This window comes from Wolffia australiana, chromosome 7 (genome assembly GCF_029677425.1).
Source record: "Wolffia australiana isolate 7733 chromosome 7, ASM2967742v1".
In the NCBI taxonomy this organism is placed as follows: Eukaryota; Viridiplantae; Streptophyta; class Magnoliopsida; order Alismatales; family Araceae; genus Wolffia; species Wolffia australiana.
In genome coordinates this window covers 991,224-1,008,418 of record NC_135841.1, presented here as the reverse complement: position 1 = coordinate 1,008,418, position 17,195 = coordinate 991,224, and the positions used below count along the sequence as shown (strand labels likewise).

General features: G+C 43.9%; 1 protein-coding gene across 2 annotated transcripts; it reads left to right on the top strand.

The window, feature by feature from the left end:
* The first annotated feature begins 1,037 nt into the window (after positions 1-1,037).
* On the top strand, positions 1,038-6,192 carry LOC144705349 (putative serine/threonine-protein kinase At1g01540). 2 transcript variants are annotated; one of them, XM_078577965.1, is made up of 7 exons: positions 1,038-1,778; positions 1,869-1,973; positions 2,531-2,653; positions 2,769-2,939; positions 4,485-4,614; positions 4,912-5,121; positions 5,244-6,036. In XM_078577965.1, the coding sequence occupies exons 1-7, from the start codon at positions 1,147-1,149 to the stop codon at positions 5,265-5,267; spliced, it is 1,395 nt and encodes a 464-aa protein (XP_078434091.1). In that variant the 5' UTR covers positions 1,038-1,146; the 3' UTR covers positions 5,268-6,036. The 2 variants fall into 2 exon arrangements, with proteins under 2 accessions (XP_078434091.1, XP_078434090.1); XM_078577964.1 differs by having other exon boundaries at positions 1,039-1,778; positions 5,941-6,192.
* The last annotated feature ends 11,003 nt before the right edge of the window (positions 6,193-17,195 follow it).

The window sequence follows — 17,195 nt, the reverse complement described above, 5'->3', positions numbered from 1 at the left end:
ACTTACCTTCTCACTATAGATTTATCTCTCTTCTTTCTCTCTCCAAACCTCCTGCCTGCCCTTAAATAATTAACTTACCTTCTCACTAGAGATTTATCTCTCTTCTTTCTCTCTCCAAACCTCCTGCCTGCCCTTAAATAATTAACTTACCTTCTCACTAGAGATTTATCTCTCTTCTTTCTCTCTCCAAACCTCCTGCCTGCCCTTAACTAATTAACTTACCTTCTCACTAGAGATTTATCTCTCTTCTTTCTCTCTCCAAACCTCCTGCCTGCCCTTAAATAATTAACTTACCTTCTCACTAGAGATTTATCTCTCTTCTTTCTCTCTCCAAACCTCCTGCCTGCCCTTAACTAATTAACTTACCTTCTCACTAGAGATTTATCTCTCTTCTTTCTCTCTCCAAACCTCCTGCCTGCCCTTAACTAATTAACTTACCTTCTCACTAGAGATTTATCTCTCTTCTTTCTCTCTCCAAACCTCCATGTCTGCCCTTAACTTACCTTCTCACTAGAGCTTTATCTATCTTCTTTCTCTCTCCAAACCTCCACGCCTGCCCTTAACTTACCTTCTCACTAGAGCTTTGTCTATCTTCTTCTTTCTCTCTCCAAACCTCCACGCCTGCCCTTGACTTACCTTCTCACCAGATATTTATCTCTCTTCTTTCTCTCTCTAAACCTCCACGCCTGCGCTTAACTTACCTCCTCACCAGATATTTATCTCTCTTCTTTCTCTTTCTAAACCTCCACGCCTGCCCTTAACTTACCTTCTCACCAGATATTTATCTCTCTTCTTTCTCTCTCCAAACCTCCATACCTACCCTTAACTAAACCTTTTCACTAGAGATCTCTCTCTTCTGTCTCTCTCTTCTTTCTCCCTCTCTCTTCTTTCTCACTCTTCTTTCTCTCTCTGAGTCGCCATGCCAGCCCGTGACCTGAACCGTCTCACCAGAGCCTTCTCTCTCTTCTTTCTCGCTCTAAACCTCCACGCCAGCCCGTGACCTGTATATCGTCCCACAATATATATAATCTCCGCGGGGGGGAGAGGAGAGAAAACCTAGAGAGAGAAAACACTCCCCCACAGACTCACACTGCATGGCCATGGCGGGGGGATAACGGGCGTTGACCGAGCTTGGAGGGGCCGTCCATGGCGGGGGAGTACGGCTCGCCGTTCCTCAACGACGAGCTCTCGAAGCGCACGTTCATCTTCGGCCTCCGGCTGTGGGTGATCGTCGGCGTCTGCGCAGGCGCGGGCTTCGTCCTCCTCCTCTTCCTCCTCTCGCTCTACTTCGTCTCGCGGCGGAGCAAATCCCTGTCGATCGGTGCTCCGGCTCCCAAATCTTGCGCCTTCCCGCCGATCGTGTCCAAGGAGATTCAGGAAATCAAGATCGACGCGAAATCGAGGTCGAAATCGTTCTCCCCGTCGAGAATCCTCCTCGGATCGTCCGCTTCCCAGACGCCGTCCATGGAGCGGCTAGGGTTTCTTCTTCCGTCGCCGCAGATCCAGATCGAGATCGGGAAAGAGCACCGGATCTTGTTCCCCGAGAGCGGGAGCTCGCAGGCCAGCGGGGAGTGTAGGTCTGCGGAGATGCCGTTGGTCGCTGTTCCTGAGGTTTCGCATCTGGGCTGGGGCCATTGGTACACGCTCAGAGAGCTTGAAGCGGCGACTGGGGGGTTTGCGGCTGATAGAGTGATTGGGGAAGGGGGTTATGGGATTGTTTACCATGGTGTTCTTGAAGATGGCTCGCAGGTTGCTGTGAAGAATCTGCTCAACAACAGGTTTGTTTGGAGGTTTTTGTTTGATTTTTTGGGGGAATTGTCTCGGTTTTGGAGTGATTTTTTTGGGAGTGCTGATTGGTGGGGTTGTAGGGGGCAAGCGGAGAAGGAATTCAAGGTGGAGGTGGAGGCCATTGGGAGAATCCGACATAAGAATCTTGTGAGGCTGCTTGGTTATTGTGCCGAGGGAGCTCATAGGCACGCCTCTAATGGATGATCTGCTTCTTTTTCTTCTTCATCATCATCATCATCTAATCTTCTTCATCATCATCATCATCATCTTATTCATCTTCATCATCACCGTTACCATCTTATTATTTTTCGTCATCTTACTCTCCGGCAATCTCCTCCTTCGTCATCAATGTAATTTCTTTTTCTTTTTCATCATCATCTTCGTCACAATTATCACCACGATCATCATCATCTCCCTCATTATTATGTAAAAATAATCTTTTTAATTTAAAAAAAATCATCTCCCTCATTATCATGATCTCATAATGAACTTCGTCATCATTGGCATCATCATTTTCTTCTTTTTTGTTGTAAATGACAGACTTTGTGCTTAATGGGCCCCTGGATTGGATTTAGGGTTCTTCTTTCTCCTCATCATTCAGTTTGTGCATCATCATCATCATTTTCTTCTTCTTCATCATCTTCGCCATCCTTGTCATCATCGTCATTATCATCTTCCTCTTCGTTCTGGAAGTTTCCATGGCTGATCTTGTCTGCTTCATCCTTGTTCTTCCTGGTTCCAGGATGTTGGTGTATGAGTTTGTAGATAACGGAAATCTGGATCAATGGCTCCATGGGAACATCGGATCTGCATGCCCTCTATCATGGGACACACGGATGAATATCATTCTTGGAACTGCAAAAGGGTAATCCATTCCGCCGATGAAAGTTTCTGAAAAACAGTCCCATTTTTATAGGGATCCCTAATTTCCTGAATATTTTCTCTTAAAAATTAAATTTTACCGAATGATCCTTCCTCAGGCTGGTGTACTTGCACGAAGGCCTCGAGCCAAAGATTGTGCATCGTGATATCAAGTCCAGCAACATACTCATTGATAAACAGTGGAACCCCCGAGTCTCCGACTTTGGGCTCGCCAAGATGCTGGGCTCAGAGAGGAGCTACGTTACCACTCGCGTGATGGGGACCTTTGGGTAAAGTCCTGCAGCTCATGTAGATATTAGATACTTTTTTTCTTCAAAAAAAAAATTATATACTTTTCTTCTCCTAGGCTGAAAGATCAACGTTGACCTATGACGATGATAATGTCATCAACAACAACCGGTGTCAATGTCAGTATCAACTGTCCATGCTTTAAGAAAACTTCGGTCATCGTCAAATATCCACGTGTTTGTTGACCATGACATTTGAAAACTTTTTTAATAAGAATTTTACCAGGTTTTTAGATGAGGTTGACAGATAGTGTCAACCATCTGTGATACCTCTTCATTTTCAAAGTTGACATCAGCTGTCTAATGTGAACCGGTATCCTCATCAATATCATTGTCGATCACCCTGAAATTCATCACTGTCGATGACTGCTAAACTTTAGGTCTTTGAAAATCAGCTATCTTTCTTCATCCAATCAAAACACTTTTGCTCAACCTCTCTTTGGTAAACTCAGATTTTTTTTTTTATCTTCCTTCAACGAGTCCTAAAAATCTGTCGGTTGTCTTCACCCAGGCAGAGAGATATGTTCTTGGGAGATAGTGTAGAAGGCAGCTAGTTGTTTTCACCCATACCAAAATTAGTTGTGTATTTACCCAGATATACTTGTGTATGTACTATCTTGTTGTTTTCATCCGGACTTAAAGATCTATAGCCAGAAATCAAGTAGTCGTTTTTAACCCCATAGGAAGATCTACTCTAGGAACCTTCTGTAAAAATAGCTTGGCTTGTTCGACCAAACCAAGATCATCTATTTCTTTTTTCCTTGATTGAAAGGTCTGCCCTTGGGCCTCTTTGTAAAGTCAGCAGGCTGTTTTCATCCTGACTCAAATGGGCTAGTTATTATTATTTTTTTTGGAAGAAAATGAAATGAGTTAGTTCTCTTGACCTGTAGTGAAACATGTGCGCTTGGACCTTATATATGAATGAGCAAGTTATCTGTACCCAGATTGAAAGATCTGTGATAGGGTTTTTACGTCAAAATCAGCTAGTTACTTGTACCCAGACTGAAATCATTTAATCATCTTTTCCCAGATTACAAGATCAGCTCTTAGGTCCTTATGTAAAATTTAGTAAGTTTTCTGTACCCAGTATGGAATCATTTAGTCGTCTTTCCTCAAATTAAAGGATCTGTTTTTGGGTTTTTTGTAAACATCAAACAGTACCCAGACTGAAATTAGCTAGTCTTTCTTCACCCAGATTATAAGATCCGTGATTGAGTTTCTTTGTGCTAATTAGCTAGTTATCTGTACACAGACTGAAAACATCTAAGCATTTTTATCCAGATTTCTAGTTATCCCTAAGACTGAAATCAGCTTGTCATCTTCACTCATATTGAATGCCCCGATCTTGGGATTTTTGATGTTAAAATCAGCGAGTTATCTGTACCCAGACTGAATTCCTCTAATTGTCTTCACCCAAATTGAAAAATCTGTTCTTTGGTTTTTTATGTAAAAATCTGATAATTTCTTCACCTAGACAGAACAGTCCGAATACGCCCCCAACCCTGCTAACAATACCTTTTCGTGCAGATATGTCGCACCGGAGTATGCAAAGACAGGGATGCTGAATGAGAAGAGTGATGTGTACAGTTTTGGGATCCTGGTGATGGAGATAATCTCCGGAAGGAGTCCCGTTGACTACAGCCGCCCCCCTGGAGAGGTTAAATAACATTATTTTTGTCGTCACCAATGACAAGTCATCTTCCCCGTCATCTGTCCTTGCCAAGATGACAATGACGAATAGGGTTTGGCAAGTCTGAATTATGATTGGTTGGCATTGGCATTGTCACACGTCCATCAATAAAAAAACTCCGTCAACATCGATGATTTCAACCAATTTTTAACCAAAATTTAGGGGAAGTGATGTTTGTCATTGACAACCGTCTGTGCTGAACCCTAATTTGCATCTCTTGGGCGTTGACTTTGACCAGTTCTGAACGTAAAAGTCTATGTTTAGGTGAGCCTGGTGGATTGGCTGAAGACCATGGTCACGGATCGGAATGCAGATGGCATATTGGATCCAAGAATACCTGATAAGCCGCCTTCGCGGGCTCTGAAGAAGGCGCTTCTGGTGGCCCTGCGGTGTGTGGATCCGGATTCTCAGAAGAGGCCGAAGATGGGCCACGTGATTCACATGCTCGAAATAGAAGACTTGTCTTACAGAGAGGTACACTTAGATCTTGCCCAAATAAAATTTCTTATTTATTTCTTATCATTAGTCTATGACACCTTTCTGAAACGTTCGATCCAGTTTTCTGTAAACCAGATACTGATTTTTCCTCCTGGCAGGAAATGATCATCCAGAATCAATAGTTGAAGAAATGTTGTTGTTGATGATGATGCCAATTATGACGGGGATCCTCAATGACTGATAAATACGAAAAGGGGATGATCGTATATGATGGTGAGGATGATAGTGAGGGGCATTATCATGGGCTATAACGACCATGCTTGAGTACACATGATGATAATGGTAATCATCATCATGTTAAGAATTGCAATGACAATGATGTTGATGATGATCATCATCGTCATGTTTAGGAATGCAATGACAATGACGATGATGCTGCTGACATGACGATTATGATGGCAATGAACAGTAATCAGTGAGGGAATGACAACAGATGATGATGATGATGATGACGACAATGATGATAACAAGAGGCATTAGAGTGAGCTATTAAGATTATGGTTATGAGTGTAAACCGACAGCTGATGATGATAATTATCGTCATTGTCATCATGATCGCAATGATAATATTGATGATGATGATGACAGTGCTAGTGAGATGATGATAATAATCACAATTATCATGATTAAGAGTACAATGATGTCAATAATGATGATTAGAACCATATGAAGAGTTGTTTTTGCGCTGGAATGAATGAGATGAATGCATCGCATTGTTATGTTATTCTTGTAATTCCGATTGGTTTTTAAATTTTAATCTGAAAGATTGCTTACCAACTTATTCATTTATTTTAGGAACGCCGGATTAGTCGTGATCCAGGGAGATCTCTCAGGGCGAAGGCCGTTGATCTAGTGAATGGCGATGCTGACGGCGCCATCTCAGCTAGAACTTAAATTGCAAAGGAGCTCATCCGGTGGCTAGATCTAGAGAAAAAAATGTTCTTCCATGGTTTCCATTTGTTTCCATTTTTCTAGGCCAAGATGTGTATTTATACGGAGAAATTTGCCCTTTTCCTTTTTCTTAATCTCTAATCTTCCTTCTCTCGCTGTCTTCATGTCTATATTTTGATCTCCATCTTCATCATTATTTATACATATTCGTTAATCTCTCTCCCAATCATCATCTCCATGTCTATGTCTCTCTCTATCTCTCTCCCTCTATCTACCTACTGCTTTCTATAAATCTCAATCTCTTTTTCCATGTCTATGTTTCTGATTTCGCCCATCTCCATCTCCTTCTCCATCACTATCTATATCTCTGTTTCAATTTCTATGTCTAGGTCTATGCGTGTCCCAATCCACCTCTCTACTCTCTTTTCACCTCTCTCTCTCCTCTCTCTTCATCTCTCTCTTTCACCTCTATCTCCTCCTCTGTCTCCATCTCTCTCTCTCTCTCTTTCAAACTCTCTCTCCTCCTCTGTCTCCATCTCTCTCTCTCTCTCTCTCTCTTTCAAACTCTCTCTCCTCCTCTGTCTCCATCTCTCTCTCTCTCTCTCTCTCTCTCTCTCTCCCCCTCTCTCTCCCTCTCTCTCTCTCTCTCTCTCTCTCTCTCTCTCTCCCCCTCTCTCTCCCTCTCTCTCTCTCTCTCTCTCTCTCTCTTTCAAACTCTCTCTCCTCCTCTGTCTCCATCTCTCTCTCTCTCTCTCTCTCTCTCTCTCTCTCTCTTTCAAACTCTCTCTCCTCCTCTGTCTCCATCTCTCTCTCTCTCTCTCTCTCTTTCAAACTCTCTCTCCTCCTCTGTCTCCATCTCTCTCTCTCTCTCTCTCTCTCTCTCTCTCTTTCAAACTCTCTCTCCTCCTCTCTCTCCCTCTCTCTCTCTCTCTCTCTCTCTCTCTCTCTCCTCCTCTCCCTCTCTCTCTCTCTCTCTCTCTCTCTCTCTCTCTCTCTCTCTCTCTCTCTCTCTCTCTCTCTCTCTCTCTCTCTCTCTCTCTCTTTCAAACTCTCTCTCCTCCTCTGTCTCCATCTCTCTCTCTCTCAAACTCTCTCTCCTCCTCTGTCTCCCTCTCTCTCTCTCTCTCTCTCTCTTTCCCACTCTCTCTCCCCCTCTGTCTCCATCTCTCTCTCTCTCTCTCTCTCTTTCAAACTCTCTCTCCTCCTCTGTCTCCATCTCTCTCTCTCTCAAACTCTCTCTCCTCCTCTGTCTCCATCTCTCTCTCTCTCTCTCTCTCTTTCAAACTCTCTCTCCTCCTATGTCTCCATCTCTCTCTCTCTCGCTCTTTCAAACTCTCTCTCCTCTGTCTCCATCTTTCTCTCGCTCTTTCAAACTCTCTCTCCTCTGTCTCCATCTTTCTCTCGCTCTTTCAAACTCTCTCTCCTCTGTCTCCATCTTTCTCTCGCTCTTTCAAACTCTCTCTCCTCTGTCTCCATCTTTCTCTTGTTTTTTGAAGCTCTCTCCTCTCTCTCTATATCTCTCTCTTTCAAACTCTCTCTCCATCTCTCTCTCTCAAACTCTCTCTATATCTCTCTCTTTCAAACTCTCTCTCCATCTCTCTCTCTCAAACTCTCTCTATATCTCTCTCTTTCAAACTCTCTCTCTCTCCTCTCTCTCAAACTCTCTCTATATCTCTCTCTTTCAAACTCTCTCTCTCTCCTCTCTCTCAAACTCTCTCTATATCTCTCTCTTTCAAACTCTCTCTCTCTCCTCTCTCTCCATCTCTCTCTTTCAAACTCTCTCTCTCTCCTCTCTCTCCATCTCTCTCTTTCAAACTCTCTCCATCTCTCTCTCGAACTCTCTCTCCTCTCTCTCCATCTCTCTCTCTCAAATAGGGAAGGTAGTGCGGTCCGGTTCGATTTTTTTGGCCGTTGTGCGATTTATTAGATCGCACAAAAGCGCAGACCGATGTGCGGTCCGATTTTGTGCGACGAAATCAAACCGCACATCGCACAAATGAAGGAAGAAGACGGACATGCTCTGGGCTCCATCTCCTTCACAATTTCCACGGCTTCTTCCTCTCTCCCAGCCTTGGCCAGCACGTCTACCATGATCCCATATGTGACCTCGTCCGGCTCGCACTTCTCCTCTATCATCCGCCCGTAGAGCTCCCTCGCCTTTGGCAGATTCGGCTCCTTCCCTGACCCTTCTATCAGTATGCTGAACGTCTTCGAGTCGGGGGCAAACCGATGGGACATTTCGTCGAACAGGTGCTATGCTCTTCTTATGTTCTTGGACCCCCGTGCTTGTCCATCAGGTTGAAGGTGTAGATCGCTTCGTCTATTTTCTTCGCTCTCGCGTAGTTCCTCATGATCATTGTGTGATCACCGGGGCAGGTCGCAGACCCTTAATCTCTTGTTCAAAAAAAGAGAAAAAAAGACCGGCCCAAAACTGCACAATCGCACTGCACAGGACCTTGGCCACTGTGCGGTGCAATTTTATATAACGCTGTCCGATGTGCAGTCTGAAAATTTGAACCGGACCGCACATCAGCCTAAAATTGCACCAGTCGCACCAAAGGACCATCTCGCTCTTTCAAACTCTCTCTCCTCTCTCTCCATCTCTCTTTGAAACTCTCTCTCCTCTCTCTCCATCTCTCTCTCTCTCTCTCTCTTTCAAACTCTCTCCTCTCACTCCATCTCTCTCTTTCAAACTCTCTCCTCTCACTCCATCTCTCTCTTTCAAATTCTCTCTCCATCTCTCTCTTTCCAAATCTCTTGCTCCACCTCCCTCCGTCTTTGATTCAGTATTCCACTGTTCAATTGAATTCAGATTCAAACAAATGTTGCCATGAATCATTGTGTCAAGTGCCCTCATACTAGGGGGTGTATACCTGAACATTACCCTGAACATGATCCCAAAGCTCATTAGGTTTTGGACTTCTCCTAACACGGCCTCGAGGTGTGGGGTCTGGTGGTATTTCTCTAATGGTGGGTAACTCAACATAGGTTGACCACAGATATGACTATTATAAATAGGCTAAGATTCTATGTCAATGGTACATTACCCTATCTGGAAGAGACAACTGTCCATACCATAAATCATGTCCATGAGAGAAGTATAATCATTTTTAGGAATGGAATTTGAGGTGGCAGGGTCTTGCTTGGTCTCCCATATCTGAATAAAAATTGCTCGAACAAGTACGCATACATTATGAGTCGGTGGAGACACACAAAACGGTTGTCTGACACCAACCTAGTACGGGACAACCACGCTCAGTGACTACTTTGTGGCTCACATAAATAGTGAAAGGGATAAGTAGGCAGTGATAGACCCACACATGAGTTCAAGAAATTATATCCACTTATCAAGGGAAGATGACAACCCAATTCTCTTGTAAGGAACCAAGTAGTGTCTATCAACGTCGTGGTGAACCAAAACCAAGAAGCTCCATGATCAATGTACAGAACAACACTCGTAATTACTCTATTCAATAACATATCTATTCTGCCTTTCTCACTCCATTCAAATCAATTACTTTGAGGGTTTCTCATTACCCAACATGGTCAACAATCAGCATGGTATGAGTCTTATCAGGTTACTCGCTCCCCCCAGCCGAAGTGCTGCCTTCGTATTGTCGCTAAGCTGCCGCTCAACCATCACTTCATCTCATCATGCCACTATGCCATTCTGCCTCTTCATGATGTCATTGCACTATCATTGTGTTGTGTTATCCTTGCATTGTTGTCGTGCTACCTTTGCACCGTTTCTTGCCACACTACCACTTTGTTGATGCATCCCCTCTACCTCATCCCAACCCGCTGACTTGCGCCCTCGCCACCTCACAAGGTCGCGCCCTCACTTGCCTCATGCCCTCTGGTGCTTGGTGCTACCATACCTCTACATCCTCTCTTCTATGGCATCACCGCTTAGGCCATCCTTGTTTTCTTGAACTTTCAAAAAACATTATCCAAAATTTATGTCAATGAATTTGTGTGAGTCTTGTGAACTTGGAAAATTGATGACAATGATGACCTTCCCTCATTGGCCCCCTTTAATTCAGTTTAATGTATCATTTGGGGTTCATCTCAGGTTGCTTCTATCTCAACACATCTCTGGTACATCTTCTTTATTGATCGTTACCCCCAAGTGAGTTGTGTCTTCCACCCTTAATGAATCACAAAGATCATTACTTTCCACTGCCCCAAAAATCCTTCACAAGAACAATGCTCTTGATCGTGTTTATAATTCTCTCAATATGTTTTGTTCCTATCGTGGCATTGTCCATCAGATCACTTGTCCCTTTACCCCTTAACAAAATGGAGTCATCAAATGCAAATATGCCATTTACTTGACATGACTTGCACCCTTATCATTTAGACGAAGGTACCTCATTACCTCTGGTCGTGTGCCCTAATAACAACTAGTTATCTTAAAAAATGTCTCTCTTACGCTCCCCGTGATGGTTGCATTCAATTATTTGCTTTATCCCCTTGGATTTTGAGCTGAAAAATATTCATCCATGACCATTCCTCTTCTCTCTCAAAACTTGAGAGGATGTCAAAGCTTTCTTTGTGGGACACCCACACAATAGTGTTATTGAGTATATTTTCATGATGTATGTCGCTATGGTTGAATAAATTCATCACTAAGATTGGTGTTACTTCTTCAATATCATAACCTATTCCATTTTTGTGACACAATGATAGTGATATTTCAAAAGGGATTCGTCATGAGGAAAAGTATTCTGATGCACTTTATTTCAAAAGGGAGAACATAACTAAAGGAAATGTCATGATGGAAGAGTTACATTAACTAGCTATGTGGTTGATGGAAATATATATGGCCGGTAAGCCAATCACACATTCCATGTTCATTAACAGAACATATTCATTATAGTGCACATGTGATGCTTATAATGAAGTCCATGAAAACATTATCAGATTTAGTGAATTATGACAAAATTATGTTATGAAGATTTCTAGTCTTTAAACATGTGTTCTAAATATTCATATTCTAAAGATGCTAAAGGAGATCAAAGTATCCAAATAAAATAGCACCATCTGGTTCATTCATATAGTGAGTATGGTCAGTCTCGTAGCTAGTAATGTGGAGGCACAAAGGATAGATAGTGGGTACTATTTAGTGGAAAGAGTTCACTGAATTTATTTAAATGAATACCTGAATGGTCTTATGCAAAATGGCCAATCAGGTTGATTTACCTCACGGTTCTATAAGTGGTCCTTAGACTTCAAATACCAAAGACATCTTGTGGAGCCACAATTATACTTTGACTATGACTGGTGACTTCCTAATCATGAAATTCTAAAAAGTCTTAGTTTGGATGCATCAAAAAGTTCACGAAGATGATTGAGTAGTTAAGATGACGTCGTTTTCCCTTGATATAAGATTAGACAGCTCAAGGAAGATGATGTGATGAAGTCCTTTGTCAATGTACCGAAATATCAGAGGAGAGTTCTCCGATGATTTCTAAATGCATATGTACTAACTCGGATGGATAATTAGGGTTGATGGTTGATCATACCCTAATCTTCCTAGGAGAATCAAGTGGATGAGGGAATATATGTACACAATAGCCTATTACAAACAGGTTTCATGAGTAAGTTGATACACACTCATGTGTATCTTCTATAGCATGAGGTGTTTCTTGGCACCCCACGGGTTTGAGACTCAACCTATCAATTAGGTTAAATGGATCTAACATTAATAAATCCATATGATGATATAGTTAGTTAATTTGGATGTCCAAGAAAAGGTTATTGGGCCACTAAATTTTTTAACTCGATTGATACATGGGCTTAGAGGGTCACACACAAATGGTCTTTCAAAATTCATAAAGTTTGGGTTTTTTTTGAAAATTACCCACTCAATATAAATAGGGTAAGCTCCTAAAGGAAATTCACCGAAGCCAGAATTATTCACGAGCATTTCCCTTCTTCTCCCTTCTCCCAATAGCTCCTCTCCATTTTTGATGCGATCGGGATGGTGTAAAAACAACGATGGAGGTTGAACAGAGATCGTTTGGGATAAGGAGGGGATCCAAGGTGCTGAGGATTGTGTGGATACGACAAGAAGTTGCACACATCATCTCCACATGGCTCAATTGAGGATCGAAAGAATTACAGATGTGATATATGTAAAGTGTATTTGTTTCATGTATCAATGCAAAGTGCACAATCTATCGTGATCCATAGACTAACCCTGATACTTCATACCTTCTCGAATTTCTGAGATGGGCTACGGTATTAATCAAGCTTCTCATGAGGCAGCATCTATTAAAGCTCAGCATTCATGCCTCTTAATTATATCTAATGGATGTAGTCTCTGTCAAGGTGTGATTTATCAAAGATTGAAACATGTTTTTGCAGACTATAGATGCATTGTGGGTGATCGTCAAACCCAATATTTAGAAAAATTTCCTGACGTAAAAGAAATATCTTTAGAACCCAGAGATGGAAACCTTTTCTAAGAGCCTTAAGTTCTTGTGTATACTTTGCAGGGTGCAGACGCAACACACTTTCTAGGCCCTTGTCCTATGTGGCCAAATACCGAGGCCCAATGGATGTGGCAAGTCAGGTGATGAGATCAGAGAGAAATGTAAGGGGCTTGTATGAGGTATTAAGAAGTTTGAGATGCCATTATGTCTTCAAGATGATGGAAGTAGAGAAGAAGATGAAGGGTGATGGCGACCACAACAACGACAACATACGGGCATCGAACGCGCCTCCACCTTCACACGAGACGTCTCGCGTCATGACTCATCGTCAACATCAACTTCAGAACTGTCCTGATGGCAACCACGACAATGCACCGGCATCGGACGGGCCTCCACCTTCACACGAGATGTCCCGCGTCATGAATCATCGTCGACACCAACTTTAGAACTGTCCTGATGGCGACCACAACAATGCACCGGCATCGGACGTGCCTCCACCTACACACGACTTGTCCTGTGTCATGACACGTTGTCACCGACAACTTCAGAACCATCCTTTGACGTGACAAGTCGACATGTCGCCAACATCAACTCGACGGTTATCTTATTTTCTCTTTCCTCCAAGGCCTATACATAGGCCAATGTTATAAGAAACACTTTGTGAAATTTTCTTAAGTATTGAAGTTTCTTTCTTCTTGAGGAAGTTTGCCCTAACTCTCTTCCCTTCCGAGCCGCTGCCACCACCGCTTGCTGCTGTCGTTGTCGCCGCCGTCAAGGGAAGACCACCTTCGGCCTCTCTGCTGAGCCACCTGTGCCCGCACTACCTCGCGCACGGTCGTCCACCCGAGCCGCCCGCACGACCGCCCACCAACGCCGCGCGCACACATAGATGCCACTCCCACGCCGCCCCACACAGGGCTGTTTGTGCGGCCCCGCCTCTCACTCACGCCCACCCACGAGGCAGTCGGGCGCAGCTGTCCGGCCACACGACCTCTGCAATCAGCATCCAGACCTTCAGATTCCACATCCTACAACAGCCGCCCAACCTTCAGTTGGATTAGTGACACCTTATCGAAGCGCACATCACTCGCCCCACCAATGACGCATCGAGAATTACCCACACCACCACGACGCACTACCCTAGTCCTGAGGTACTTTCTACCCTCTTTGGTGTTAGTGTTCTTCATCGGTGTTCTTTGATTGTTTGTCCACCGCCGTCGGATTAGTTTTGGGATTTTGAATCTTCAAGCGACTAGTTGAATAGGCCTTTGAATCCGCCGTTCGAATTTATTGATCTTGTTGCTTTGTTTTCACCGTGGTGGTTGTAAGATAATATTCCTGCCCTCGATGAGGAAAGGGGGGTTGCACCATCATTATTCTCATCAGATTTAAATCTTCGGATCCGATCGTGTGATTTGTGGTCTGTTTTATCCCACCCAACACTAGAAAGTCCTAATCGTCATGCATCAAAGGGGCATCTAATGATCTTTTTTTCCTTATTTTTATTTATTTTACATCTAATGATCTAATGATCTTAATGAACCAATGCATATTGAAAGAGATAGATGTGGAACACAGGATGGATAAGGTGAGGGTGGAGCCATTGCTTTGGGATACGCGATTTGGTAAGAAAAGCCTCGTGGAACTAAGTCCATTACATGGTTATTATATCTTCAAAATGAGATTGTTTCACAACCGAACGCTACACTATCAACTGTTTTCCTTCAGTTGTAGTAACAAATCTTTTCATTTCCTCTATTGAACAATTATAGACATCTATATCATTGTACAAGGGTTGGTGCCGATAGTAGCAAGGAAGGTGCTTAGAAATGTCATCATGTTGGTGTTTATAAAGAAGTGAAGCAGCACCATCTGGCAGGTGGCCAACACGTTGGCAATGGGATGAGGGTCATTGATTGCAGCTGGAGGCTTGGTGGGGGTCTCACTTTGGGCTGCAATTTATCCAATTGACGCGGTGAAGGATGCACCACAAGTGGATGATCACAAGAACCCCAAATTCTCATGCTCGTTGGATGCTATTTGGAAGATCTTTGCCTATAAGAAATATATGTACATAGGCTTTGGCCCCGTGATGCAGGACGACGTTGCTGACATTGTCCCGAGGTGTACCAAGGTGATGCTCAGTTATTGGGAGATAGTGCGGACGTCGTCGAAGACGTCATCCATCGGTGTGGACCTACGGAGATGCGACTACGTGATGCGATGAAACCCTAGATGAATGTACGTGCAGGCCCCGACTCGTGGGGTTGCCGGGCTCCGTGCTTCGGGTGGGCGGCCGACCAATGGCGGTGACGGTGACCTCCTGACCCTCGTCGGAGAGACAAAGGAGTCTACGGCGTTGAACGGACTGAGTCCATGGGTGCTCTCATGTAACGGACGGGCTCGACCCGTACCTAGAGAAGACGCTCGTTGGACGCTCTCATGTTTGTTTATACTCTCACCTAATCTATCCTGAGCGCGGTGGAGTGCAATCAAAAAGGTATACGACAAAAGATAGATAACGAGCGGGCTAGGGGAGTGAGGTACCTCTTCGGTGACGTTGTCTAGGAGTCGTCGTCCTTGTCGATGCAGAGATACCGATGGTGGGGTCGGTGGAGCTATGTTGGAGGTGGCACGGCGTTGCTTGACTGGCGGCGTGGTGCGACTCAAGGGCGGTGACGTTGGAGCGGAGTCGAAAGAGGCAAGGCAGTGCGGCGCGATCACGAGGCGCGGGCTTGTGTCAGACTACGAGCCAGACTGGCTAGCATGGGCGGAAGGGGCCGCGGATGGCACAACAGGCCCGACGGAGTAGGTCGGCGGTCGAGTAGGTTGACGTGGACGGACGGGCCATGGATGGCACGGTGAGCCAGACGGGCTGGCGCGGGTGACGGGGCGGACAGCGGCGCGAGGTGGCGACGCGGTGACGGTGGCTGTCGGCGATCGGTCAGCGACGATCCTTTGGGGTGGCGCGGGGTGGCGGACCTTTGAGATGGCGCGACGCGATGGCCCTCGGGGCGGCAGCCCTTCAAGGCGGCGCAGGGCTGCGGCCCTTCAAAGCGGCGCGAGGCGGCGGCCCTTCAGGGCAGCGCGAGGCGGCGGCCCTCATGCCATGCTATATCCATGATAACATGCAAATAGCATGATAATTCATGCTTATTCCATCCATTTTAGAGCATAACTTAGTTGTTTTATGCATGTTATCATGATTTTTTAGTAATTTTTAACAAAAAGAGAAAAATTCACTAAGTACCCATTTCTACAATAAAATGATGCTATGTGAAGATTTTTATGATTTCGACAAAAAGTAGATTTTAAAAAATAATTTATTTTGGTGAAAATTTTGTGTAAAACAAAGTAGTAGATCAAAAGATATTTAATTCTGATTTTTTATGGAATCTATTGAATATTTTCTAAGTTTTTAAATATCATATTTGCAAAAAAGTGGGGTCCATTAACCACTTGGCTGATGCAGCAAGTGGAGCTTACATGACATACAATGTATGTAAACAGGGAGCACGGGTGGCATTGACGCGTCACAACTAGTAGCAAGTTAGTGGATCAAGAGGGGTGGGTGTACGCAATTAAAAAATTTACACAAGCAAAAGTTTTATTAGAATTTTTTGATATGGGACTAACTCTATTTGCAGAAATGTGCAACGTGGCAGCATCCGATCCATTGGATCAAAATGGTAGAGGTAAGCTTACCTCCTCATTTTATTTCTTTTGCAGATTAAGCAGGTACACCAATCGAACAGTCCACAACGAGCCAGCTCTAAGAGGGGCGAATCTGATAAACTCAAATAAGGGTATTCATTTCCATGCATTATTCATCTTAAATCTCCTAAAAGTAAGTACAACATTGCCAAATAATCTTATTTTGTATAGTAATAAGACCATGCCTTTTCACTTTCCCAATGATTAAAAAGAATATATTTTTTACTTAATTAATGTTTCCATCAATGCTTTGACATGCATTTCACAAGTTACACAGTTTGGGATTACTTTTAAAGAGGATTTGAGGGATATTTCTAACCCCCACTTGACTCATTGAGTCAAGTGTGATATGAATCTAATGATTTCCCTAGTGTGTTGACTCTTCAGGTCAAGGTTGACTTTTGATGGTCATAAAATTACAAAATTTTATGGGGAAGTCAAGACAGGAGTCTTGAGGCTTGGGACAAAATTTCAAGTCAAAAGGAGCAATCAAAAAAAAGATGCATGCTAACCAGCGGAGTTGTCTCAATCGATAGGCTTGGTATAAAGGAGCTTGAAGGAGACCTAGAACGTCCTTGGAGGCTTCCAGGTTGATCAAGACACATGAGGCTGACTCCAGCTGGCAGATCCTGGTTGGAGGAGAGCCCAGGGTCGAGATCCAGCCCAGGATCCATGAGGTGGAACCCATCCACCCATCCATTCCAGCCCAAATCCAAGGGCTAGAGATGACTTGTAACTAACTCTAACTAACTTGTTCTTTTCCCTCCAAAATCGACCTGGAGGGAAAGAATCTGGTTGGTTGGGGTCTGATCACCTAGATTGAGGCCTCAAGAACTCAATCCTGGACGTTCATCCATAATCCAACCTCCAAGAATGGCTGAAACAAACACATGTACCCCTATAAAAGGGCCCCCCTCACCCTCCTTGAGGGCATCCAAGAATTCAGTATTGTTTTGTTCACTTTCTTTCTTTCTTGAGCTTGTTCCTGGGTCCACCTTCATTCAGAAG

What these genes read in the sequence shown, in the direction of transcription:
- LOC144705349 (XM_078577964.1), top strand. Translation starts at nt 1,147, where the DNA reads ATGGCGGGGGAGTACGGCTCGCCGTTCCTCAACGACGAGCTCTCGAAG. An exon ending in AAGAATCTGCTCAACAACAG is followed by an intron (nt 1,779 to 1,868) that starts GTTTGTTTGGAG and finishes GTGGGGTTGTAG; the next exon opens with GGGGCAAGCGGAGAAGGAAT. An exon ending in ATTCTTGGAACTGCAAAAGG is followed by an intron (nt 2,654 to 2,768) that starts GTAATCCATTCC and finishes ATCCTTCCTCAG; the next exon opens with GCTGGTGTACTTGCACGAAG.